We start from the raw sequence: 26,877 nt of genomic DNA, 5'->3' as shown, positions 1-26,877 counted from the left end.
GGACTCATGCACCTGTATAGGGAATTGAGGGTGACCTTGTCATAGTTCAGTGTAAGTGGAGGGCCATGGTCCCTGAAAGTTTGTATCCCCTACTGTTTGGGAATTCGAGAGCTGGGAGAAGGGACTGGGAGGATGTTTGGAGCACACCCTCATAAAAATAGGAGGAGGGGGTATGAAATAAGGGGTTTTGGGGGAAGAATGGGAGAGGAGATAACATTGAAAGGTAAATACGTATAATATCCAATTTAAAAAAAACACACAGATAAAGGGTCTAAAAAAAAAAGAGAGAGGGAGAGTTTACTTATTTTAAATTATTTTCAAAAGTTTCTAGGTGTTGCTAATTGGCTAAGATCCTATTTTAAGCTAGTCACAAAGGAATTTAAATCTCTGTTCAATATTCTCAAGAGAGATGTAAATCCTAATTTTCCTCAACAATTAATTGACAAAAGAGAGGGAATCTCACAAAAAGTAGAAGAAGCTATTACTAATCGATATATTATATAGTCTGATTAGTTGTTGGCGGTGCTATAACAGTCCTTTGACAAACGATTATTAATATAGATTTATATATCCTTAAATAGGGTCTTCATGACTCTCTGAGTGTGGGAGGAGCGATTATTGGCACTTCTGCTCTGATTTTACAAGAACTCTGAAAAATTGGCTATAAAAATAAAAGAGGGGGAACGGTACCCCCAGAAGAAATCCCCCTGAAATACTCTCCATCATGCCTTATTTACTTTTATCTCTCTAAAGCTGAAAGCTCATGACAAATCTGCTGCTGACTGCCTCTGGCACCACCGAGACCAACAAAACTTTGCCACAGATATGGGGAAGGACCCTCTTACCCTTAAAGGGAATGGCCCAGACCCAGTTCCCTTACAGGGCTGAGGATTGATATGTCTGTTTGACACCACAGAAGGCACAGCTAACCAGCTACCAAGAAGATTAATGAAATAAATAGATACCCCCACAAAGCCAGACCCAACCATAAATAAGATGAATAACAATTTACATCAAGGGAAAAGAAATATCCCTGAGAATCCCCTTCTTTTTCCTTTCTAGGTAAAAATGAATCACCCGTAATGTCTGCTGTTAGAAGTTCTAATCCAAATGCTGGCCTCCGAACTTATACTACTCAGACCTTTGAAGGGCCATGGACAAGAACATCAAACAGCTAGAGATTGACATCACTAACCTGAAGAAATCCCTAGTTTCACTGTCTGAAGAGACCTACTAAAATCACAAAGATCCTTATTGGACTTGATTTACTCTAGTACAATAGAAAAGGCTGTGTACAGCTCTTGACTGTGTACAACCCTTAAAGAAGAATGTTGCCTTTACATAGACAAGACAAGGAGGGTTAAAGAGAGCATGAAATAGGTCAGTGAAAGCCCTAAGAAAAATCAGAGAGAGAAAGAGACAGATGAATGCTGGTACAAGAATTGGCTTTCAGCCTCTCCAAGGTTATCAATCCTATTTCCTCCCATCTTGGGACCATTATTTGGGTTCTTTTTGCTTATTTCTGCTGGTCCCTGGCCCTCAAATAGGCAGACTAACTCTGTGATACAACAGATAAATAATTTGGTAGCAAAGCCTATTCAGATACATTATCATAAGTTAGCTATGGAGGACCACGAGACTCAAGATGAGGTTGTTACTTTATACAGGGTGTTTCCAAAACCCATCTCCACCCAACCAAAAAGGGGGGACTTCTTCCCCTAGACCAAGCAGAGAGGGGCCACCCAGAACCCCCTCTGACAGGCGATCTGAATTCTTGCTTAGGCTGCGAGGCTAAGCACTGCAAGGGAATATAAATAAAAGATAAAAATATCTCTCTGGGTTCCCTGAGGGACAAGCCTGACTGCATAGGGGTTGATGTTCAAAGTATCCCCTCTCCAGGAAAAAGACATCAGGATGGGTATGGCCCTCATGCCTCACTGGACAACGACGGGGTACTGGAGCCATTACAAGGTCCCCTTCAAGTACTGGAGGTCAGGCCTCTATCCTCACCTTTGCAAGATTAGATTTGCCACAGCCTGTGTATACTTAGAGAAGGGAGGAGATGTCAGGGGCAGCCCTGCTTAAACACTGAAGGCCTAAAATCAGCCATAGGCCTAAAATCAACAATAGGCCTGTCATACATGTATACTAATGCCAAGTCTTGGGTCTCAGTGGAAAAACATTGAAACAGATGGCTATAAGCTAATGTAAACAGGCAGCCTTTGTGGAAATTTACAAGCCTGAGTAGCCATAGATCTTGTAAATAGGTAGCCTTTGCAGACAATACCAACTTAGATAAGGACAAGTGAGTCATAGGCAGAGTCATAGTGACTTGTCCCCTGAACCTTCACCCAGCCGATACCCGGTTCTGAAAGATATCTGTATTCCCCCTGAACACCCACACGCCAGTGTCATTCCCTTCCCCACATCCTGCCTTTCTGTGTTTATAACCCCTGTGTGAATGAATTATGATTTGAGAAAAAATAAATTATTTTTTTAAAAAAGAAACTTCAAATAGTAAACATTTGGAATGTGTACCATCGATGTTAGAAGATCATCTCCAGAGATACCAGGGGATGATCTTGAATTGGTGTGGTTTCAGCAAATCCACATCCAACACAGAGATGATAAAATTATGTGAGACTCTTCCACCTTGTAGCATGGTGTGAGCATTTTTTCCTTGGTTCAAAGTGACTAACTTATTTTCCCTTATCAAATAAAGCTACATCTTTTTCTTCAGTCTGTTGTACAGTTTCTGGATTGAAGACACAGAATGTCATGGGTGAAAGGTATGTCAGGGCCCTTGGTGTACAGGCACAAGGTGAATTCAGATATATTGTTGTTAGTGGTTCCTTTATTAATATGAGGAAATAAAGATAAGTTGGGAACATAGTCGGTTCAGTGTCAAGAAAACAGACTTTAAAAGCAGCACTCCATGAGATCCATGTAGTGCTCTGAAAATACCTCTTGAAAATATACTTTGGCTTCAGTAAAACAAAAAATTAGACACTAGGAAAGGATGTCTGTAGGTTGATAAGGTGGCCCAGCCAACAAGGATGTTTGTCACCAAACTTGGCAACATAGGTTGGATCCCTGAAACCTACATGGTAGAAGTTGTGTTCTGATCTCTGCTTGAGCACTGTAACATGTACACACTCACATACATGAACATACACTCTGACATGAATAGGCAAATAAATGTATCAAAATTGTAAGAGATCTATTCTAAGAAGGAACCGGGGTCAAACAATCATATGCAACTCTTCTGCCTATCATAGCGTTTCCATAGCAATGGTGATGGGTTGCTGGGCAGTCACCAAGATTAACCATTTTTCACTGTTCTGGGGGCCAGTGGTATTAACTTCACACCATCCTCAGATTTTTCTGAGAATGAAGCCAAGACCAAAGTGTAACATTTTGTTAACTCTCTTTATCTGCAAATTTATTGCAAAAGAAAGAAAGAGCTGATCCCTCTGCTTAAGACACATGGAGGGAGACGTGCGGCACTCCCAGCTGAATCTGCAAGTCTCATTAAAACTGCTAGCTACTTTTCATAAAAGAAGTTTTGTTCTAAGTTCGGCATAATTAGTCCTGATAAAAGGGCTGATCACAACACTGTGCAGCTCTGGAGAAAGCTCATACCTTAAGAGCTTCATGCGTTGATTTAAAAAGGCTTTGAGTACCAAGGAACAATAGATACGACCAACACAGTTTGATAGCAAGCCTTTGAAAAAACAAAATCACACAAACCTTGTATCAGTGGGAAAAAAATTAAAGAAGAAAATGACTGGCTTGGGCTTGTCAGAATGGTAAGAAAAGCCGCAGGCCAAGCGCAGCAGTGCTGCCCACGCACTGGAGGTAGGAGCTTGCAGCAGTGGGACATCTCCCTGTCCTTGTGGGTTTGTATCCAAGTGCTTTTGCTGGCCTAATTACTTTGCTAGGTTCTCTGGAAACTGAAGGCCGGGTCCTGTTAGTAAAATGAACTCTTTCTCATAATGATACTATGATAAAAATTATTGACAGCACAGCGAAAGCCTCCACTCAGGCAAGGCTCATAGGGAGTGTGTTGATGGAGGCCATGCCTGCAACCTGCCAGGCCTACCTTCCTCTATGAATAAAGACATTGATACATGCTGTGCCAGTCAGAGGGCTCAGCAAGGACCAAACAAAAGGCACAAAATGTTACAAGCAAATATTCTTGTCTCTGTATTAAATATAAAAATTAACTTATGTGTGGTGGTAATAATACTTAATTAAATATGATTTTAAAGGAATACATATGTTAATTTATGAATTCAATCATGAATTTTCATCTTTTAGCAGAGAAGATCCTTATACCAAGCAGAGGTTTTCCACTTTTCTCTGTGAATTATGGAGGAAGGATGGCTTGGTAGACTTTAAGTTTTTTTTTTTTCACTCAAACTTACAGTCAAAGAGACTGTCACTATTTTTAGAATGATAACTATAAACCTAGAGAGATTTATTTTCCAGACTGCACTGAGGTAAATGTGAGGAGAATGAAGCTTCACTTTGTTCTATGAGAGGTATTTAAACACATATTTCTATTCTCATTCAAGTTATAAATCTTACCGTATATCCCTGTTAAAATGTGCCTTACTGAATTAAATGCTAGCAGCTAAGTTAGTGGACTACTTACTAAAGAAAGCTAATGCATAAACACCTTGACTCTCCCTCACAGCAAATGCATTTAGGCAATAATAATAATGGACATTATTTCTATTTATGGATGACAACTCTGCACTTAACGTATGTTAGTTCACTTAAATACACAATAGCTACAAAAAGAGAAAGCAATTTCCTTTTCATTGTTATGGTCACAGGAACTGTCAGAGGTTGCACTCTGAGGCAGAAATTCTCACCTTAACCTCCCCACCCCCCATGAGAATTTACTCTACACACTCAGGAGAAAAAAATCAAACAAAACTCTTTAATGATAGCTTATGTCCATCTCTGGTTAATGGCCCAAGAAGAGGTAGCCACAAAAAGATTTTACTAAGTTATATATAACTTAGGCTTGTGCATTCCGTATATGCTGTCACCCTTAAATCCTTTTCTGGTCCTGGCCCCAGGTTACACTTTCAACAAGTTAAACAGGCACAGGAAATTGCAAGTCGGTCCACATGGGCAGATGGGAGATTCTTACAGCAAAGACATGGCCAGAATTGCTTCTTAAGGACACAGCTGGCAGAATTATGCCTTTCTTAAGAGAACTGGAGGTCTTTTACTTTATAATGTTTGTCATCTTGTGCTGCCCTCTTCCTCTGAGCTGCCCCTTAGAGGCATGGTCTTTGATAAAGAGATGGGCCTAATGACCTGTTATATGTCAGCCTTGTCTCCTTCTGTTATAGGAATAGAACCTAATTGGAGGTCAATCTTGGTGACCAAACAGAAGCAGAAACTTTCTCAGCATGCCTAAACTTCAATTATGGTACAATTATTTTTTCTTTCCCAATAGCTTCTAACAAGACTTGGTCAGTGTATTATTTATCTCCAGTCAGATTGGAGTGAGTGTTCCTTCAGCTAACAAGAATGATCAGTGGACTACTTATCTCCCAGTCATATTGGAGGCAGTGCTCCTTAGATAAATCCAACTTCATGTAACTTAATGTTTCCTAAGCAACTTTATCAGTAAATTCTCTATTGTGTTATTTTTATTACCTCAATTTTCTCCTGCATCAATACCAGGTAAGCACATTTGTGATGGTCTCAGGGACTGCCCAGGGCCAAATACCACATAAATGGCATAGTGCAGTTCAAACAACATATGACCATCTGGCCCTAGGGTTCAGCACCTGTCCTCTGTGCTTAGAGTAGGTAGCTTGGGACAACATTTTAAAGCTTTATCTTCAGCACTGGCAGTGTCTAAAACTTCATACACACAGTGATGCTTTTGGACTTTGGAGAATTACTTTGAGTTGCTGCTAAACTTAAAGCATGAAGAAACTTCAGAAACTGCAGAGTGCACATTAAGCTGTGACACTTTAGTCACAGGGCTTGAAGCGCTGCCTTCCCTTTAACTGACAACTGGCCTCTCTCTAGGACCCCGCCAGAGCCTGCCAGTGAAATAGATACCAACAGAAAAGATATTAAAGCAATTAATTTCAGGCCCTAGGCTTCTGCTTGATCTCATCGTCTGAGGTGAGAGTGTGTTTGAAAGCCTGGCTTCTACATCCAAACCCCTTCTGAGCTTCAGAAGATGGCTCTCATCCTAGCTCCCTGTAGAATGTATCAGTGCAAGCCTCAACCTGTCCTACATAGCTTTCTGCAGCCAACACCATAACAGATCATACACTATGCTCAAAAAATACCAGATGTCCTGACTATATTGTATAGAAAAGTTAACTAACAGTCCTGGACAATTTTAGAAGTTCTGACTAAGATAGGAGATAGGCTAGCTTGCAAATGTCTTTGAAGGGTTGGTAATGAGGCTCTCAGTACCAAACTCTTTGCTCCTGTTTTCTTTTAGCTTGAAAACATTAGGTTCCCTTTATTTCTATTGGTAAGTTTCCTGTATGTAAGATTCTCCGATTCATTCATGCTTAGAATTGCACTGTGTGCATGTTGCCATGCAACCTTGGATAAAGTCAGCTTTGCTTCTGTCTTTTCCTCCAGGTACTTAAAGACACATTTCCAGACTGCTATTTGGCAGTCTGCTGACTTTCTTTGCACTCATCCTTTGGACTGGACAGTATTCTTCAACATGCAAATTCACGTTTTCTATCCATCTAGGATACTTCTTTCCCTCTTTTAACCCAAAGTGTATGAACTCGACTCCTGAAGCTCTACCAGTAGAATTAAATTATTTTTTAAACAAAAGACACTAACAGAAAAATGTTACATGTCATCTCACCCACTCGTTGACTGCTTAACTCTAAATTATTGTTGTTTAGATTTGATGTCTCCTACTGAGCAGCTCTAGTGTTCATAACTATAATTAGTTACTTCTTATCTTGCTGCATGATCTTTTTGCGTATTAAATTAAAAAATTCTGGACCTTTCTGTTTTAAATTTCTAAATGGTTGCATTTCTTTCTCTTTTTTTGGTTTTGTTTTCTAAGAATAGTGATCTCTTGTGAAATTATCCATATTTTCTCTTTTAGAACAAGGTCTCACTATGTAGACTAGACTGGCCTTGACTCATAGAGATTCACCCTGCCTCTTAAGTACTAGGATTTAAGGCTTGTCCCACCACACCCAAGTCATCTTCTGTTCTTGTAAAAAGAGTTTATTTCTATCCTAAAGCTATTGTTTGAGCAACTTCAATGCTTTAGTCATCTCTGGTCTCTTTTTTTTTTTTTCATCTTTCTTTACTTTTTTTTTATAGTATTTTTTTTATTTTCTTTCTTTTTTTTTAATTTCTTTTTTTTGAACATGAAATGCTTTTTTATAGCATGTTTTACAAGGGGAGGGGGTAAGAGGGTCCAGGTGGTGGAAAAGTACAAAATCTTCTTGGCCTGTGCCTTGAAACATGTCATGGTCTATATGGTAGACTGCCTTGAATTATGATCTACCTGCTGTTCTTCAGAAGATATGGTACACTGCTTGAGTTATGGTCTCCCTGCTATTCTTAAGAAGACATGGTACTCTGCTTTGAGTCTATCTGCAGTTGCTAAGCAGGATCTTGCAGTTGCCAAGCTTCAGAGGACATTGTGCAGGTGGGGAAAGGTAGGGGGTAAGGGTAAGGGCGAGGGTCCTGGCTTCTGGCATCTCCCCCTTCTCTGTTTAGTTAGAGAAGGTGTCTTATGTTCAATCCCAACTATGTGAGTTTTGAATTTGGATGTCTAATTATGGGGGGTCTTAGACAAGTTCACAACCCCAAAACACTGATGTGAGACGAGTCACATCGATGGTCGAAGGCTTTAGGCTGTCGATGATGGGCAACGTCAAGGGACTCTGATGTGGGTGAAAGGAGGGTGAGAGCCCTGTCTTAGGCCATGTAGGCTGCATCCACTCCCAGCACCACGCACTCCTTTTCGGCTGCATTGGGTGGGCCCCTGGGAAGTGGACCTACAATAATCCCGTCATTGGGCTAACTCACAGCCATCCTAGTCTCTTGTCAATGTTCAAGTTACCAACCATTTGTCAGTTTGGGGTGTAATATTGTCATAAAGGAAGGCTCCCCAATGTTAGCGGCCATATCAAGGGTGGCCTTGGTTTAGGAAAAAGCCAATTTTTGTTGTGGTGATCAAGAGGCCAAGCTCTCTAGCGAGAGAAATGAGGGCAAAGCCAGGCATACCAGGAACCCTTCTGGAGGGCATGGAAGTCTAGGGGTCGACTATAGGGGGAGGCAGGGGAGCTGACAGCTGTGTCAGTCTCCTGCGGAGTCACTTCTGGATCCTCTGCAATTTTCAGCTGATGGTAATGAACTTCAACTGCCTTCTTGATGGCAGCATCAACCTGGTTCCGTGGACGACAGGTCACGGGCGATGATCTCTGTCTTGCTCAATCTTGATGTCGTGCGCACATCCTCTCAATGAGGGTCCGTCCGGATGGGTCCGTGCCTCGAGCCCCACGTCTGGGTGCCACTTGACCCGACCGGCGGGTCCTGGTTATTCGTGGGGGCGAGGAGGACTGCAACCTGCTATTCTTCAGAAGATATGGTACACTGCTTGAGTTATGGTCTCCCTGCTATTCTTCAGATGATATGGTACACTGCTTTGAGTCTATCTGCAGTTGCCAAGCAGGATCTTGAAGTTGCCCAGCTTCAGGGGACCTTGTGCAGGTGGGAAAAGGTAGGGGGTGAGGGTAAGGGCGAGGCTCCTGGCTTCTGGTCCATCTGGATTAGAACTTCTAATAGCAGGCATCACGGGTGATTCAATTTTACCTGGGATGCTGCGTGAGTTCAAGTTCCTGGGAGTCCCTGTTTTTCTTGGTTTTCTGCGGTTGGGTACGGAGCTGCTGCCTGCGACCTGCTCTAAGCTCGGGCCCAAACCGGAAGTCCAGCATCTCTGGTCTCTTTCTGTTCTTATTTGTTTCTCTCTTGGGTTTAGGTCAGTAGATAGCATATGCATTTTTGTGTCAGAACTGGAAAGCCATTGCCTTAAGTGTCTCCCTTCCGGTTGCTTCCACAGTGAACTTAAAGAAGTTACGAGCCTTCATCCTTCTAATCTTTACCACTTATACAAATCTACCACTCAACTGTAGCACAGAGAGATTAGTAAGAAATCTTTCCCTTTCATCTTTTATCAGATAATTCTTCAGGATCCTTCTGAATACATATATGTCTTCTATGTAATTTTTCAATTAGATATACTTAATTGTTTAATCAACTATAAAAGCTAATGTATGGTTCTAGCCATCAATAAAAAAATTTATTATGTGATTTTAAGAGCAGATTATATTCACATTAGCAAATAGCAAGAACTTTAGAAAATATTCTGACTCCACTTTACACCTGACAGAAGAAAGACAATAAAAAGATAGTGATTACAACTACTAAATAGCAAGTACAAAGAAGGACACAGACATAAAAATACTAATTTATACAGACTACTGGTCATATAATTGCTGACATATTTTAGGCATAAGTGATCACAATGATTTTTGTTCTCAATATATCAAAAAATTAAAATTGTCTTAAATTTTACAGTAATAAAGGAAAAACTAGAATGTATTATTAAAGGACATCTTTTAACAGCCCCTTTTATTTGTGAATTCTGAGTGGCACCTGGGTCTCAGGGAAGTCAATGAAACAGAATCTGCACCATTGGTATAAACCCAACTCATAAGTCTCCCAGACCTGAGCACTGCAGTTAGGGTTACATACCAGTCAGTCCTGAGCAATACGGTTAGGTGCAGAGGTATCATGTCTCCACAGACTTTATTCAAAAAACATAAGTCAATTCTATCCTACCCAAATTTAAACCTTGAACATATTTCCATCTTTGAATCAGCTGTTTTGCCTAAAATATGGTTCTCGGTGGCCCTTGCTAAGACTCATTATTAACATACAAATGGAAGTCTACCAGGACTTGCCTAGAGGTTGGGACACAGGGGATCAAGGTCAGTTTTCCCTGTTTGTCTAAAAGCTGATTTAATTAGGTGCTCCTACCTGCAGATGTTGTCACGATTTCTGTGGTATTTCTGAGGCCCATGAAGTCAAACTGATAGAGCCGCCATGATTTCTGATCAGCTGCCTCAACTGAATTTTTCCTCCAACGATAAATCATTTCTTCTTTGGGGTAGCCATCTAAAAGCAGAGCAGATATTAGCACCTGCAAAGTTAGATTCATAAAACATTATGTCAAAATTTGTTTCTGATCACTTGCAGTAGTTACAAGTTTAAGTCCTGTTTTTTAGAGACACAGAAACTCCAAAAGTCAAAGGACTCCTGACACTTGCCTTTTTGATTAACAAGGAATTACTTAGCTAGGAGCCTGGCCATGTTTCTGTGGGTGCAGTAAATAGGACTTTGTTTCTTTAACCAGAACCATGATGGTGAGTTGATCTTTCAAGAGAGGAGGTGTTTTCCAGTGTTAGCATAAGCACCAGCTTTGTCATCCTGGCCTAAGTCTAATACCTAACATTCATTATTCAGGATTGTTTTATTTGCACCACAGAGATGGCCTCATGTATGTATGTATGTATGTATGTATGTATGTATGTATAATTTCATGTATGCCTATACATATTTAGATTTTAATGAGCTTTTCTCACATGGGTTAATGATGCTCTATCCAAGAGGCAAATTCCACCTAACCAAAACCCCGATACCAGCCATGAGAAGCCTTCATTTGAATTGTTGGTTAATACTATATGTCTGGTTTCAAAATATAGCCTGTTGTTGCTGCCTTTGGTTACCTCTCCAGAGGTGGAAGACTCTATTGCTGAAGACAATATGCAATTCAGAAGCAGGGTCTAGATACCCTATAGCTGGAACTGACCTGAATGTCCCCTCCTTGAGTTTTAGCTTTCATGATATCAGAAGGCATCGAAGAGATCAAGAGAGCGAGGAGGGGGCAAGCAGCTCCTTTTATAGTGGGTCAGGCCTACATGGCTGTTGCCAGGTAACTGTGGGGAGGAGCATACCTAGCTATAGCCAGGTAACTGTGAGGGTGGAGTTTAGAGAGAATATTAACAATTTCCTATAGATTTTTTCAAAGTGTTTAACAAAACAGAATTAAAATTTTTTACTAGTACATCTAACATTTAGAATCTTTAGTGACTTGTGAGTTTGTATGTGTGTATGTGTGTGTGCACATGTGAGTGTGTATGTGTTCATATGTGCACGTGCACTAAGAGACAAGAGGACAGTCTCAGGTTTTTTTTTCCCTCAGAAATCAGAAACCATCTGTCTTGTTTTGGGAGTTGGGATCCCTCACTGAACTTGCAAATCTCTAATTGAGCTAGTCTGGCTGGAGAGAAAGCCTTCTCAGACTTCCCTTGTCTCCTTCATCCCAGTGAAACACCTATTGCAGGCCTAAGTCTGTGCTTGCATAGCAAGCACTTTATCTACTAAGATATCTCTCTAGCCCCTTCAACAATTATTTATATTCCAACGTCTTGTCATTTGTAGGTGGATACATTTTTTTCTATTTCTTTCCAGATTCTGTAACATTTCTAGAAACATGACATTTAAAAATAGTGTTTTCATTAATTGTTTTAAATTTTCATACCTGCATCCAATATATTTTGACCATATTCACTTTTCCTCTTTCCTCTCTCTAGACCTACTCTCATCATCTCCCAAATTTATGTCCTCTTTCATTATTACTATCATCATCATCATCATCATCATCATCATGGGTGTTGATTGTGGTTTTCAACCCACTCTTCTAAGGAGGTACAGAGCGCCTAGGCAAAGCCTCCAGGTGCTTGACTCCGGGCCTGCACTCACCACTGCCCTCCCTGTTCTCCCAGCTTCAAGTTCTTCAGCTTAAGTGTGTTCATACCTGCATTCATATCACAGAGCATACAGTGGCCAAACCCTGTTCCTTGGGCATTGATCACTACTCAAAGGCTTTTTCTGCCTTGACCTTCGTAGAAATGAGATGGCCACAGCTTTTCAACAAGCATCAGCAAGAGTTTCCAGTGCTTTACAAATCAGTCTGTCAGCTATACCTTTCTTAAGATTTCACTCTCTCTGGTAGAACATTCTATAAGATACCACTTTCCCTGAAGTAGGCATTATTGCCAGTGATCAGCCTACAAACCAAAGCTGTTCATGATTTGCGCCTGACAATGGACTGGAAGCCATAAGAACTTGGAGCCAGAACCTCCTTCCAAAGCCTTGGTGGAGCCTGGCAGCACACTGAGAAAACAGAACCTTTATGAAGACTTCTCATCCATATAGCCTTTCTCCCTCTTGACATTTTATGTATGATATACTGAATTGAAATTTTTATATAAAACACACCATTGATATCTACATTTATTTTTGTTTGTGTGCTTAAATAAGACAAAAATACGTTCTTAAAACATTCTCAGACAAATACTTCTAAATTCTGATCACAGTTTGTTTGTGGGTACCCACATCAACACACACACACACACACACACACACACACACACACACACACTTATAGTTAAGGACTGTACAGGCCTGCCTTGCTTTTTATTCATGCTACACAGAGCCTACCACTCTGAGTAAGACTGTTCTGCTCTGGGGTCCAAAGTTCATGAGTTCAACTGCTGGGTCACGGGCTCTGAATCACAGGCTTCCTCTTCTGTGTAGTCATGGCCATCAGGATGCACCCCCATGACTCAGAGGCTGGCCTCACAAAGCCTGACGATTGTTATGTCCTCCTCTTCTTGTGTTGCTGGCCCCAGAATTCTCTTCTCTTCGAGGACTAGATTCTGAGTCCTATTGTATGATCCTAGTAGGGTGAGATGGTCACGATTCTTTCCCGTATGACTGAAGCCAACTGGATGGTAGTTTTAGTTTGATTTTTTTTTTGCTTCTCTTAAGGTAGACTCTGTTGTGCTGTTAAGAGGCTGACCTTGTCTGCTCAGAGCTGCTTGCCACCCTGTTGGGCTCTCCTCGTTTCTCCCTTTAATTTGTTATTCCTTCTGATATTGTTTTGGTCAAGGCCTTTCTTTTTACAGACTCTTGTGTATGAGATTTACAAATACTGCTTGTTACTGTTTTAGCTTTTCTTTCCTTTTTCTGTCTTTTCATTCTGTTGTCAAAGCTTCTTTTTTTAATGTCTGTGATTAGAAAACTGCAATTTTCATATCAGCTCAGGAAATGTCTGCCATTCCTCTCTTCCCTCTGCTTAGCTTCACAGTATGGTTACTGAAGTCAGGAACATGGCCATCCCTGCCTCCTACAGTGAAACATCCCATCTTTAGCTCCTCGGTGTGAGTTTTAGGAATAAAGCATTTTCTAATTCCTGAAGCACAATTCAGGAAAGCCTAAGATGTACATGAGAGTTCACCCATCATCTCAGCTTATTATATGTTACTTTAAGAACATATTTAAGAGCAGAAACATTAAAAACAAAACAAAAAGTGTTTACTTAGCTTATACTTCTGGAAACTTAAGTGCATGGTGCTAGAACTGGCTTCTAGTCAGGGGCCCCAGAGCAGATAGCATGGGCGCCATGTACTGGCATGCATTCTAGAGCAGTGGAAGTACAGGCAGAGAAGTCAGATGATGTCACTATAAGAAGCATCACCGAGCTGCCTTACTTTGTAATGATCTTCTTCAAGATGGTCAGTCGCATTCTATGAGCACCAGAACTCATCTATCAAAACAGTATCAATCCCTTCAAGCATCGTCTCCAACAACTCAAAAGTGGGCACCAAGGCTCAAGTTCAGGTAGAGACACAGCCATTCAAACCATACACATAGACCTCATGGTAATTTAATAAATGCCCTGTGCTTTCATGAAAATGAAAGGATTTTTTTTTATTTTGATGTGATTTAAATGTGCAATTTCCCATATGGACTGTCTCTTGAACAATTAATCCCCAGATGGTGGCAGTACTGGGGAAAATAATGGAATCTCCAGTATGTAGAGCCTTCATTGGGGAAGTGGATAACCAAAGTAAGCCTAAAAATCTGACAAAGTCCACTAGCTATATACATGATCAGCTTCTTGACTTTGGATGCAATGTGACATACTCACTACCAAGCAAGCACATGAACCCTTGCTCCCTTACATTGCCCTTTCCCCCAAGTACTATGTCTTAACACTAAAAATGCAATTAATTTGCTATGGTTTATTCTGTTGCTATGATAAAATATCCTGACAAAAAACACCTGTGGAAAAAATGGGTTTTTAGTGAGTTCAAGCTTAGCTTGAGACCCAGAAGATCCTTCTTCAAAGGCTCAAAAATAAAATAAGAAAAAGAAAAACCGACATCTGTGTCTTAATTGGGGTTTAATTGGTGTGAATAGACACGATGGCCATAGCAATTCTTTTTTTGTTTGTTTGTTTTTGGTTTTTTTTGTTTTTGTTTTTCGAGACAGGGTTTCTCTTTATAGCCCGGACTGTCCTGGAACTCACTCGTAGACCAGGCTGGCCTCGAACTCAGAAATCTGCCTGCCTTTGCCTCCCAAGTGCTGGGATTAAAGGCGTGCACCACCACCACCCGGCTGACCATAGCAATTCTTATAAAGGAAAGCTTAGTAAGTTTTGGGGGCTGACTTACATTACAGAGGTTTAGTCCATTATTGTCATGGCAGGAAGCATGCCTGCCAGCACACAAGCAGATAGTCTTGGAGAGGTACTGGAGAGTTCTACATACAGAGCAGCAAGCAATAGAAAGAGAGAGAGTGGCACTGGTCTAGCATGGGCTTCTGAAACCCCAAGGCCATACCTCCAAGTAGTGCCACTCCCTATGAGTCTATGAGGGCCATTTTCATTCAAACTACCCTACAATGGATTCAGATCTTGCTACCACAGGGTCATAGCCCTATTAAATATTTGAGGCTTTTTTTTCAAGCTTTGTGTCTTCTTTTTGGTGAATTGTGGAGAATGTAGATAGGATTCCTACATTCTAATAATGCCTTAGTATTGAAGAAAGCATAGGTGTACATTTCATAGATGTATTGACTGTACCTCCAATACCTCTAGATGTATATGCTAAAGCCATATTTCTGAGTGGCATCACATTAGGAGGTCCCTACTTACAATGTGGTAAATGTTTTAATAAAAGATACAATACTTGATTTCTTCCCCCCCCCCACCCGTCTAACGATCACATACTAGCAAGCAGCCCTCTCTATATACTAAAGAGTCCTCAATCTGCTGACCCCAGAAAGTAGAATTCCTAGTCTGCAGAACAGAGGAATGTTGGTTAAGCTGTTTGGAGTATGGGATTTTGTTGTAATGATGTGATTATCATCACATATGGATCAATTAGTACTGGCTCAGGTGACAAGGTTCTCTGAGGTCAGGATCCCCCCACTTTCCTCTGGTCTCTTGTCTTCTTATGATTTCAGACCAGAATACAAGAGACTGAGACTCAGAATAAGGAATTACATTATTATTCCTTATAATAATAATAATATAATAAATTAATAATATTAATTAATATTTATAATATTATCCCTTATAATAGTATAAAATTACATTACACACAGCTTTTGTGATGAGAAAAGTCACATTTTCTTGGCCTAATGAGAGTAAAGCTGCATCCTAGTCTGTTACATTTGATCAATTTTGAGAAGTGTATAAAAGCGAGGAGGGGGCAGCGCTAGTTTAAAAAAAATTAGTGGGAAATTGTTCCACATCAGCTTTGTTTGTATGGAAGAAAAGTAATTCTTCTTGGGAATTGTGATCAGTCTATTGTTTGGAGTTGTTAGTGTGCCCATGAATAATAATTGTTCTGATGCCATGAAAAATGTATTTTTTCCAATGCAAACATCACACACATATACCAGAAGTAAGAAAAGCATCAACCATAAACTTCTCACTGTTGTGGTGAGAGCGTGGTAGTGAAGACATATTGTAGTGTGCTGGATATGGTGAGATGCCACAAATACTGCAGCCAACACTTAGAAACTGTTTTACACTCTTCCTTAAAATTCTAGATGCAGAGATTCTCAACTTGGAACAGTGCAGTAAATGGTGTCTTTATTACGAAAGAAAGACCTTTGAATGGGGACTGTTGTCTAACTTTAGGCTAATAGATAACTGGTTTTAAGATATTATACAAACCGTACATCTTTCAAAGCTTTAACTTTTCAAAAAACTATGGGGTCATTTCAAACTTTTTTTCTAGCCTAGCTCCATTCCTTTTCTATTTACGGCAGCCTACAGAACTATTCCATACTCATACTATGGGACTCACAATGACCATTGGCTTACACCTGGCTAGGAGGAGGGTCTCAAAGCCCACCCCTACAGTGATGCACATCCTCCAACAAGGACACACCTCCTGTAGTCCCACTCCCTAGTCCAAGCATATTCAAACCACCACAGAAAGGCTACTTATTTTTGCGTGTTAAATTTATTTCTTGATACTTTGATGAAAGTTTATCAACTGTAGAAGTTCTTTGGTGGAAGTTTTAGTATCTTTTATATATAAAATCATATCATCTGTAAATAAAGACACTGTGACTATTTCACAGTGGGATTCAGCATATCTCTCTAGCCTATCTCTATTCCTGTGTCACTACTGTTGAGCCACAGAACTACTCTATCAGGGAACCCACAACTACTGAATTTGGCTAGAACCCAGGGTGGGCAACACCAAAGAAAGAATGGGATACTCATTTAACAAAGAGATGACTAGATACCTATACTAAGAAATATTTCAAACTCCATGTCAAGATCCAGCTAAAAACACAAATGTAAACAACCAAGACAATATGCCTCCCCAGAAGCCAGTAACCCGACTTCAATAGATCCAGATCAAAGCAATTTAGCTGAAACACATGACCAGGACTTCAAAACAGCAATTATGAATATGTTCAAGAATCTTAAGAAGACTATAAATAAGCACCTTAATCAAGTTCTTAAAACATAAATAAACAGTTGAATGAAACAATGTAAATCATTCAAGGCACAAAACACTAAATGAACAAAACAAAGAAAGAATATTAAAAATTGCAAGGAAAAAAGACCAAGTCATACATAAAGGCAGACCTACTAGAATAGCACCTGACTTTTCAGTGGAGACACTGAAAGACAGAAGGGGCCTAAACAGGTGTTTTACAAGCCTCAAAAGACCACATGCCAGCCAAGACTATAACACCTAGCAAAGGTACCAATTAAAAGAAAAAGAAAAAGAAAAAGAATCCATGATAGAAGCAAATTTAAGCAATTTATGTCTATCAATTCAGTGCTACAGAAGGCACTAGAATGAAAATGTCAGTCTCAAGAGACTAACTGCACTAATATGGACATACTCCAAACAAAAAGAAACAACAAAGACCCCAACACAACAAAATAACAGAAATTAATAAACAGTGCATCAATAACTTTAGAGGTCTCAATCCTACAATTAAAAAGATACAGAACAAACTAATGGATTATATTATATAGTAAGACCCTTCTGCTATTTACAAGAAACATGCGTCACCAGCAAGAAGAGATATCACCTTAGGGTCAAGGGACTGCAAAAGCAATTTTAAGCAAATGGACCTATAGCAAGCTGGTGTAACTATGTTAAATGTGACAAAGCAGGCTTCAAAGTGAACTAATCAGAGGAGATAGAAAAGACACTACCTACTCATCAAAGGAAAAATACAACAAGAGGACATTACAATTATAAATATTTATGTATTGCCTTGATACCAAAAATATATAAAGACCAAGCATCAAAACATGGAAATTATAGAACAATATCCCTTATGGACATAAATCCAAAAATTCTCAATAAAATACTTGCAAAATGAGTTTACAGTCAGCATAAATAGAGAGGTCCACTAAAAAAAGGAACAAATCAAGGTTTTCACTCTCTCTACACCTATTCAATATAGTACTTGAATTCTTAGCTACAGGAATAAAACAACTGAAGGAGATCGGGGGATAGAAACAGGAAAAGAAATAGTCACAGTGTCTTTATTTATAGATGACATAATTTTATATATAAAAGATACTAAAACTTCCACCAAAGAACTTCTACAGTTGATAAACTTTCATCAAAGTATCAAGAAATAAATTTAACACGCAAAAATAAGTAGCCTTTCTGTGGTGGTTTGAATATGCTTGGACTAGGGAGTGGGGCTACAGGAGGTGTGTCCTTGTTGGAGGACGTGCATCACTGTAGGGGTGGGCTTTGAGACACTCCTCCTAGCCAGGTGGAAGCCAGTATTTTCCTGTTTGTCTTTGGAACAAGATGTAGCTACTCCAGCACCATGTCTGCCTGGACACTGCCATGCTTCCTGCCATAATGGACTGGACCTCCGAACCTGTAAGCCAGGCACAATTAAATGTTGTCTTTTATAAGAGTTGCCTTGGTCACTTCACAGCAATGAAAACCCTGACTAAGACATTTCTTATATACAAATGATTAATATGTTACAAATGAAATCAGGGAAACAATACCTTTCACAACAGGTAAAAAGGTATCTTGGGATAACTTAATACAGTGTCTTAGTCAGGGTTTGTATTCTTGCACAAAACATCATGACCAAGAAGCATTTTGGGGAGGAAAGAGTTTATTCAGCTTACACTTCCACATTTCTGTTCATCACTAAAGGAAGTCATGAAAGGAACTCACACAGGGCAGGAACTTGGAGGCAGGAGCTGGTGCAGAAGCCATGGAAGGGTGTTGTTTACTGGATTACTTCCCCCTGGCTTGCTCACCTTGCTTTCTTATAGAACTCAGGATTGCCAGCCCAGGGATGGCAATACCTACAATGGGCTGGGCCCTTCCCCGCTTGATCACTAATTGAGAAAATGCCTTAGAGCTGGATCTTATAGAGGGATTTCCTCAAGGGAGGCTTCTTTCTCTGTGATAATCACAGCTTGTGTCAAGTTGACACACAAAATCAGCTAGTACACAAAACAAGTGAAAGACTTTTATAATAAATACTTTGAGATATTGAGGAAAGAAATTGAAAAAGACTTCAGAAGAGGGAACTACCTCTCATGTTTATGCATAGGTAGGATTAATATTATGAAAATAATCATTCTACCAAAAGCAATCTGAAGAATCAGTGCAATCCCCATCAAAATTTCAACACTATTAGTCATAAAAAATCTGAAAACTATCTTCAACTTTATATGGGAATACAAAATCTCAGGACTAATGTAGTGATCTTGGACAAGGATAGATCCATTGGAAGTATCACCATCCTAAATTACAAGTTGTATTGCGGAGCTATAGAAATAAACACAGCATGGTATTGACACAAAAACTGACATGTTTACCAGTGGAATTGAATTAAAGATCCATACAAAATTTATATATCTATGGACATTTGATTTTTGACAAATAAGCCAAAACACCACAACATACTGGCAAAAAGGCAGCACATTCAACAATGGTGCTTGTCAAACTCCATAGCCTCATGTAGAAATATGAAAATGGATCTATGTATGTATCACCCTGCACAAAATTCAATTCCCGATAGATAAAAATACTGCAACATAATACCAGAACCCGTGAATCTGTTAAAAAAGAAAGTGGGAAATAGACTTGAACTAATTGGCACAGGAAATAAACTGGTTATTTTTTTAGATATATGTTTTTGAGATTTAATTTATTAATTTTATTTATTTATTTTATTTATTGTCTGAGTGTACATCTGTGCAGTGCATACATTTCACTGAGGACAGAAGAGAGAGCTATATCCAATGAAACTGATGGTACAGACTGTTGTGAGCTGTCATGTAGGTCCTGGAAGACCAGACAGCTCTCTTAACAACTGAGCCATTTCCCACGGCTCAGAAATGATACTTTCATTAATGATTAGAGAATTTTTACATAATACACCCTGGTCACACTCACTTCCCAGTCCTCCCAGATCAATCCTCTTCTCATCCATATGACCTACTCCAACAAAGAAAAGAAAAAAAACAAAGCAAACAAAAGCTACAAATCCATTTTGTGTTACCCCTATACTTACAGGATCATGGTCAAACTTCCAGTGGCCAGCCCCATGAAGAAAACTAAATCATTCTCCTGGACAGAAGTAACCAGATATGAAGAGATACACTTTAGCATTCTTATCTGATAGAGGGCTAATATCCAATATATACAAAGAACTCAAGAAATTAGACTCTAGACAACCAAATAACCCTATTAAAAATGAGGTACAGAGCTAAACAAAGAATTCTCAACTGAGGATACTTAAATGGCCAAGAAGCACCTAAAGAAAATTTCAACATCCCTAGTCATCAGAGAAATGCGAAGCAAAACAACCCTGAGATTCCACCTCACACCAGTGAGACCACTTAAGTTAAAAAACTCAGGTGATAGCAGATACTGGCGAGGATGTGGAGAAAGAGGAACACTCCTCCACTGTTGTTGGGATTGCAAGCTGATACAAACATGCTGGAAATCAGTCTGGCTGTTCCTCAGAAAATTGGACATAGCATTACCTGAGTACACAGCTACAACACTCCTGGGCATATACCTAGAAGATGCTCCAACATATAACAAGGGCACATCATCCACTATGTTCTTATTACAATTTTTAAGAGGTCGCTTTGGTGGCTTCTTGTTTAAGGTACTTCTTCGTGGGGAGGTAAGGTTTGCCACAGGAGCTTTATATGACTTTCTTTCTCAGCTGTGAGTCTGTAGTCATTAATACCGCTGTAAAAGTGGCTTCCTTGCACCTTTATAGCCAATGGACACTTAGATCATGAACTTCTACATTGTTTCTGAAGACAGCATGGAACAACATGGACATCCACATGTCCTATTCACCACAAATCTCAGCATTGTCTCCAGTGGCAGCACAGGCCAGAGGCATCAACATGGCCTCCTGAGCATGGCCCACAGACACCACCATGGTGCCCAGCAGCAGTCAATCCCATAGACATCAACATAATTTCAGGGGGAAATATAGACCATAGACATCTACATGGCATTTGCTGCCCATCAAACGACATCAACATGGCCTTCTGTGGGAGTACACAGCACAGAAATTTACATGGACACAAGGACCACAGACCTCAATATGTTCTCTAATAGGAGCTTAGATAACAGACATAAATATGGCCCTTGGCTACAGCACAGATCATGGACACCTTCATGGCCCTTGGTGGAAGCACAGGACATAAACAGCAACATGGCCCATGGTTGCAACATGTCCCACACACATCGACATAGCAACAGGACATCACTCACAGGCATGAAGATGAACAAATAAATCAAACTTCATAAAGCTAAAAAGCTTCTGTACAGCAAAGGACACCAGTATTATAAAAAGTCTCAGTCTACGGGATGGAAAAACTTTACCAATTATACATATGATAATGGTTAGTATCTAGAATAAAAATGAACTTAAAAAAGAGAAAGAAAATGAAAAAACTAACCCAATTAAAATTGGGATACAGAACTAAATAGTGTTCCCCAAAGATGAGACAAATGACTGAGAAACACTTTAAAATGTTCAACATCCTTCAGTATTAGGCAAATACAAAGTAAATCTACTTTGGGATTTCATCTTACCAGAGTCAGAGTGGCTAAACTCAATGTAGCTAGAAACAATCTCCCTAAGAGAGGTAAACCAGACCCCAGAAGACAAATACTGCATGTTTTCTCTTATATGTGGATACTAACTTTTCAGTTTTCAACATGAATGCTTCAATCTGAATAACTACACATGCTAAGTGTGTAGTAATGAACCAGAAAGAGTAAGGGACCTTCCAAGAAAGAGAAAATAGAATACAGTAGTCTAAAAAGATAAAGGGGAAACTAGAACAGGAGGATTAAACTGGGAGGAAGGTGGGGACAGAAGGGTAAGGAGGGACACAGAGAGACAACTAACACTAAAAGCCTTTTGAAAAGCCATATAGAGACATACTATTGTAGAACCTTCCTAAAAATATATACATATATGAAAGAAATTTAAAACGACTCACCATATAATAAGGTAGACAATACCTTAGCTAGACATGCTACCAAGTAAAACTTCCAGTACTAGAAATGGATAACATCTCGTTGAATCACTGGCAAAACAGATCTCATAGTTTCCTCCAAAACATCAGTGATCACTGCCAAGTCTATTGGGTATAAACCCCTACGACTGAAAACACTTACGTCGTCAAACACAGAAAAATGGAATCAGTGCCCATACAGAAGCTTCACCTCTGCTGACTAGAATCCATGGTACTGGAAGGTATTTTATACACTACCCAAGGAGAAAAGTATCATAAGTATCACTCAAGTAAAACCCTGTGGCCCATGACAGTGACTTGTCTGCCAGATACATTTGTGCAATAGTTGCACAAGTATTATGGAAATAATCAACCACTTTTTGATTAGATTTAAAAAACACTCCATGAAAGTTACCCGTACCTGACACAGCAGGATTTATATGCCTATGAACTCAGAGCAAGTGTGACAGTACACACGGGAGACTGGCACGTATTCAAACCAGACCAAAAGTAATTTGTAATTGATGTCTGGCTAGTTGTTGGTTCTCTCTCTCTCTCTCTCTCTCTCTCTCTCTCTCTCTCTCTCTCTCTTTCTGTCTGCCTTTTTTGTCTTATGGGGTTTTGCTTTCATTTTTGCTTTGTTTTTGGTGAAGAATGGTTGAGAGAAAGAGGGAGAGAGAGGGGAGGAATGAATGACATCAGGTCGTTAGGAAGTATCTTAGTTTGTGTTTCAAGAGACACTATGACCAAAGGCAGACATTTAATTGGTTCTGTCTTACAGTTTCAGAGGTTCAGTACATTATCATCGTGGTGGGAAGTGTGGAATATGGAGGCTGATTTAGTGCTGGAGGAGCCAAGAGTTCTATATCTTGATCCAAAGGCAGCTAAGGGGAGTGTCTCTTCTGCCCTGGGTGGAGCTTGAACACTAGGAAACCTCAAAGCCTTCCTACACGGTGATATACTTCCTCCAACAAAGCCACACCTATTCCAACAAGGTCACATCTCCTAGTAGTGCCATTTACCATGGGCCAAGTATATTCAAAGCCACTACATGGAGGATCTGGGAAGATTTAGCAGGAGGGGGAAAGAATATTATCAAATATAGTGTATAAAAATATTTTAATAAAAAATAAAATTTAAATGAAACATGATGAGGTAGTAGCCTTGAAGATTACTTTGGAGACAACATTTTTGGAGTAGGATTAATGGATTGGATATGTCATTTAAAAATGAAGTATAATAGATAATCAGGGAAAGATATCAGGAGGCATTGTACACAGTATAAGCACATACTATTTTGTGCTCTTTTCAGTGGATGCACAGATACATGGGTCTTTTCTTTTTCTAAAATGGAAATAGCATAACTCAGCATGAAGATTTTCAAAGTTCTCATCCAGAAATGAGTTCGCAGATTCAGCACTTCCAAGAATAAGGACAAGTGAGAGGTTGTGCATGATGAGTCCAAGTTCAGGGCAGCAGAGATTAGAGACACAGCCTGCTCTAAAGCAGTGACTGGTCTATAATGATATGTCCAGAGTTATCAGATCAAGTCATTTAATGTTTTATAACAGGCATATGTATTAAAACTGGCACATAGGAGGCTTTTAAAAAGACTGTCTGTGGGGAAAGATTGCACTGTGGGACACCAGTTAGCACAAAGTGAAGATTTTCAAATCATACTCCACAGGAATGGCAGCTAGGTTAGTAATGAAGTAACATTCAACAGCAGACTTTTATGTCCCTTTTTAATTTACTTTCCAGGGTATCACAGTTCTTGTGAAAACAGAGGTTTGGAGGTGATTAAACCTTCCTCTCTTTAGCAGTTCCCAGACTTGATCACTGATTATTGACCCTACCCTGAAGGAACAAAATAGCCTTGGTGAAGGCAGACAGTGCCAGTGTGCCCTCCCTCTTACATCTAAGGAAGATGTTTTATTTATAGATCCCATCCTAGCACTAGCTGAGAAGGCAAGAATATTCTCTATGCTTGGAAACAGGTGTTGCTTCCTAAGTCCACTGATGCAATATAATCTCTCTTCATTGTGATCCCATTAAAAATAAATAAATTAATAAATTTGAACATTCCCACAATACAGTAGCATAGAGGTAAACTTTTCTACTTCAAAAGGAAATAGTTGGATGTAGCAAGGAATGAGCAGATCGAACACCAAACCCTGTAGCTCCAAGTCCAACATCCAGGATCCCTCAGGTTGGAGTGGCTTCACCCCTCCAGCCTGTAGTATATTGCTCTTTCTTGCAAGCATGCTCCACTATTGCTCTCTCCAGTAAACACTTCATGCTGCTGACATCTAAACTCCCTGATGTCTCGTCTGTGGCTTTGCCTCTTTTCCATAATTTTATGTACTGCCCACAGATCTTTGCATGAAATCTGACTCTACTCTATACTGTCTTTCCTCTATGGGCTTTTTTGAAATGTTGGAAAAAACCTCCATGGATTCCTTACTTTCATAGCGGCATAACTGCAAAACTAGTTCCATGTGGATATTGGCAAGTTTTGCTGTCAGTTTGAGATATAGTGCTGGAGACCAGCTCTAGAGCTCTGGTTCTCTCTTGAAGGTAGCTGAGGGGAAAGAGCATTGTCAGGGAAAGACTGGGTCTTGGGAGAGATTAAGGTTGCTTTCTATAATAACATTTACCTGTCTTGATTATAAGTAACTCTGAAGCCAGAAGCTGCAGGTTTCTAGTGAATTAGCAGTTGTTTGCTTAACAGCAGGGGATTAAGTAAAGGGTTAATTGCTAGGGTTCCTTTCTCTCTTGCCTAGAAGCATTGCCAGCACCTGACTCTTTCTTGCCAAGAAGGAGGGAGGTTTGGAGCAATAAACTTTTATTGAACCAGGAGAAGAGAGTTATGCTGCAAAAGGAATAAACTTTTACACAACCAAATATCCATAAACACACACACACATTCACATACACATTCATGCACACATACTCATACACCTTCATGCACTCATGTTGGGTTCAACTACTTGTCTCATATTTATATACCTCTAAACACACATCCATACTGACATATGCATATAGAGCAAAAGGCCAAGCACCAGTGCAGAAAGAACTCACTCATGATAATTGGAAAAATGAGCTTTAATTTTTATTACATAGAAAAGCTTCTACCCTTTTATTGCTAAATGAACTAAACTCACGTCTGTAAGAAAAAAGCTTTGTCCTCTTTATTAAGACTAAGCAACCTGCCCTGTTATTAAGAAAAGACCGGATCCAGCCCATGTTAAAGAGAAGCCTGCCTGCTCTTTCTGGTCTCTCTGCAGCTTCATTGTCTCTCTTCATTTAGGTTATATTTTGTTATATTCTGCTGTCTCTCCACATTCTGCCTTAGTTTCTAATTCTCTTTCTTCATTCTGCATTCTGCTCTCTCCTTATGTCTTGCCTAATGTCACATTACTAGGTCTTTGTAGCTTTTTAAGGAGAATAGACCACACAGTTTTGTTGTTGTTGTTTTTTACAAAAGTTAACTAAAAGTTTCAACATAAACTTACATTGTAAATTGAATAAGAAGTTTACAACAGAGATGCTTACATTTGTGTTCATTAGACTAGTTATCTAGCTAGGCGTTCATTATCTGTCATTAGCTCCAAATGTTCACTGAGAGTCTAAAACTATATCTTTGTGTCTAAGTTCACATTGAAGTTTTGTATTGATAAACCCATTCAATATTTTATCTTCTGTCGTTGCACCTACAATAAATTATTTGTTCCCTTTTATGACCTTTGGGTAATTGTTTTCCAGCTCTCAGGAATATATTCTAATTTGTAAATGCCTGCTTTCTATCTCAGAAGCAATTTACTCATGACACATGAAGATTGACAGAGTTCTAATTGCAGTTTTCATTTCAGAGAGGGCTTTAATAGCAGTCCTATTATAAAGGGCTTAATAATTACAGTATAATTTTAGGAATTTTAATAGAATCATTATTAGGAATTAAGAAATCTGTTTGTCCGTATAACAACAGTACAAGGCAGTACATCTTTGTTGAACTGCAGAAATTCTGCCCAATAGAGTGGCTAATGCCCAGGGATTATATAATATAATATTAATTTTATAAAGACAAGAAAGGTATTATCAGTTGCAGGAATCAATACCTGAAAACATTATCCCTTCATCCTTGCCTGCAAGGGTTCATTCATCACAGTGCACAGTCCATGGTGAAAAATCACAGGAAAAATCACCTGCTAGCCTTGCACCTCTCCTAGATGGCTGCTGGGCTGCTGGAAATATAACCTGCCCTAGTCTATGGTAGTTCCAGTGGCCTGTGAGTTCTTCCCTGACAAACTGAGAAAAACTCTTCCCTAGATAATCCTGTTCATGCAGAGGCCACTTGTTACAGATATTCTTTTTAAATCTTCCTTTAAATATATATGTATATATATTGTGTTTATGCCACAGACCTTTCTATGTTCAATAGGAGACTTTAGAGGGAGCAAAGGATGGAGGAAAATAGTGTAATTGCATTATTGAATGTAGCATTCATGTGTGCATTTGCTGTTACTTCATTACTTTTCATGTGACACTAATTCTACTACATAACTCATGAGTCAATGTACACAAACAGTAACTCATGAATCAACATTCACAAACATAACTCATGAGTCAATGTACACAAACATATAACTTATGAGTCAATGTACATAAACTTAACACATGAGTCAATGTACACAAACATTTACTACGTTCACAAACCATGCCACATTTTACTTCACAATTTTCTGTAATAGGCTGAGTATCCCACGTCCACAATTCTTGGGAACATTAATAATTTGTATTTCAATTCTCTGTGTTTGGGAAATATTTTCATATGCTGAGTGAATTATCATTAGGATGTAACCTAAGTCTCAACCCAAAATTCATTTATGTTTCTTATAACCATATCATGAATG

The 26,877-nt window shown here is 39.4% G+C and overlaps 1 protein-coding gene across 1 annotated transcript in view; it reads right to left on the bottom strand.

Moving 5' to 3' along the window:
- The window catches only part of Gabrg3 (gamma-aminobutyric acid type A receptor gamma3 subunit), a 599,312-nt gene that overhangs the window by 54,510 nt on the left and 517,925 nt on the right, over nt 1-26,877 (bottom strand). The window contains exon 6 of the mRNA XM_028785688.1: nt 10,072-10,209. Coding sequence (XP_028641521.1) covers nt 10,072-10,209 — 138 coding nt within the window. The remainder of the gene's footprint in view (nt 1-10,071; nt 10,210-26,877) is intronic.

The sequence above is a fragment of the Grammomys surdaster genome, unplaced genomic scaffold, assembly GCF_004785775.1.
Source record: "Grammomys surdaster isolate TR1022 unplaced genomic scaffold, NIH_TR_1.0 125319, whole genome shotgun sequence".
In the NCBI taxonomy this organism is placed as follows: domain Eukaryota; kingdom Metazoa; phylum Chordata; class Mammalia; order Rodentia; family Muridae; genus Grammomys; species Grammomys surdaster.
The sequence above is the reverse complement of the archived record's forward strand: the minus strand, read 5'-3'. Positions and strand labels throughout refer to the sequence as shown.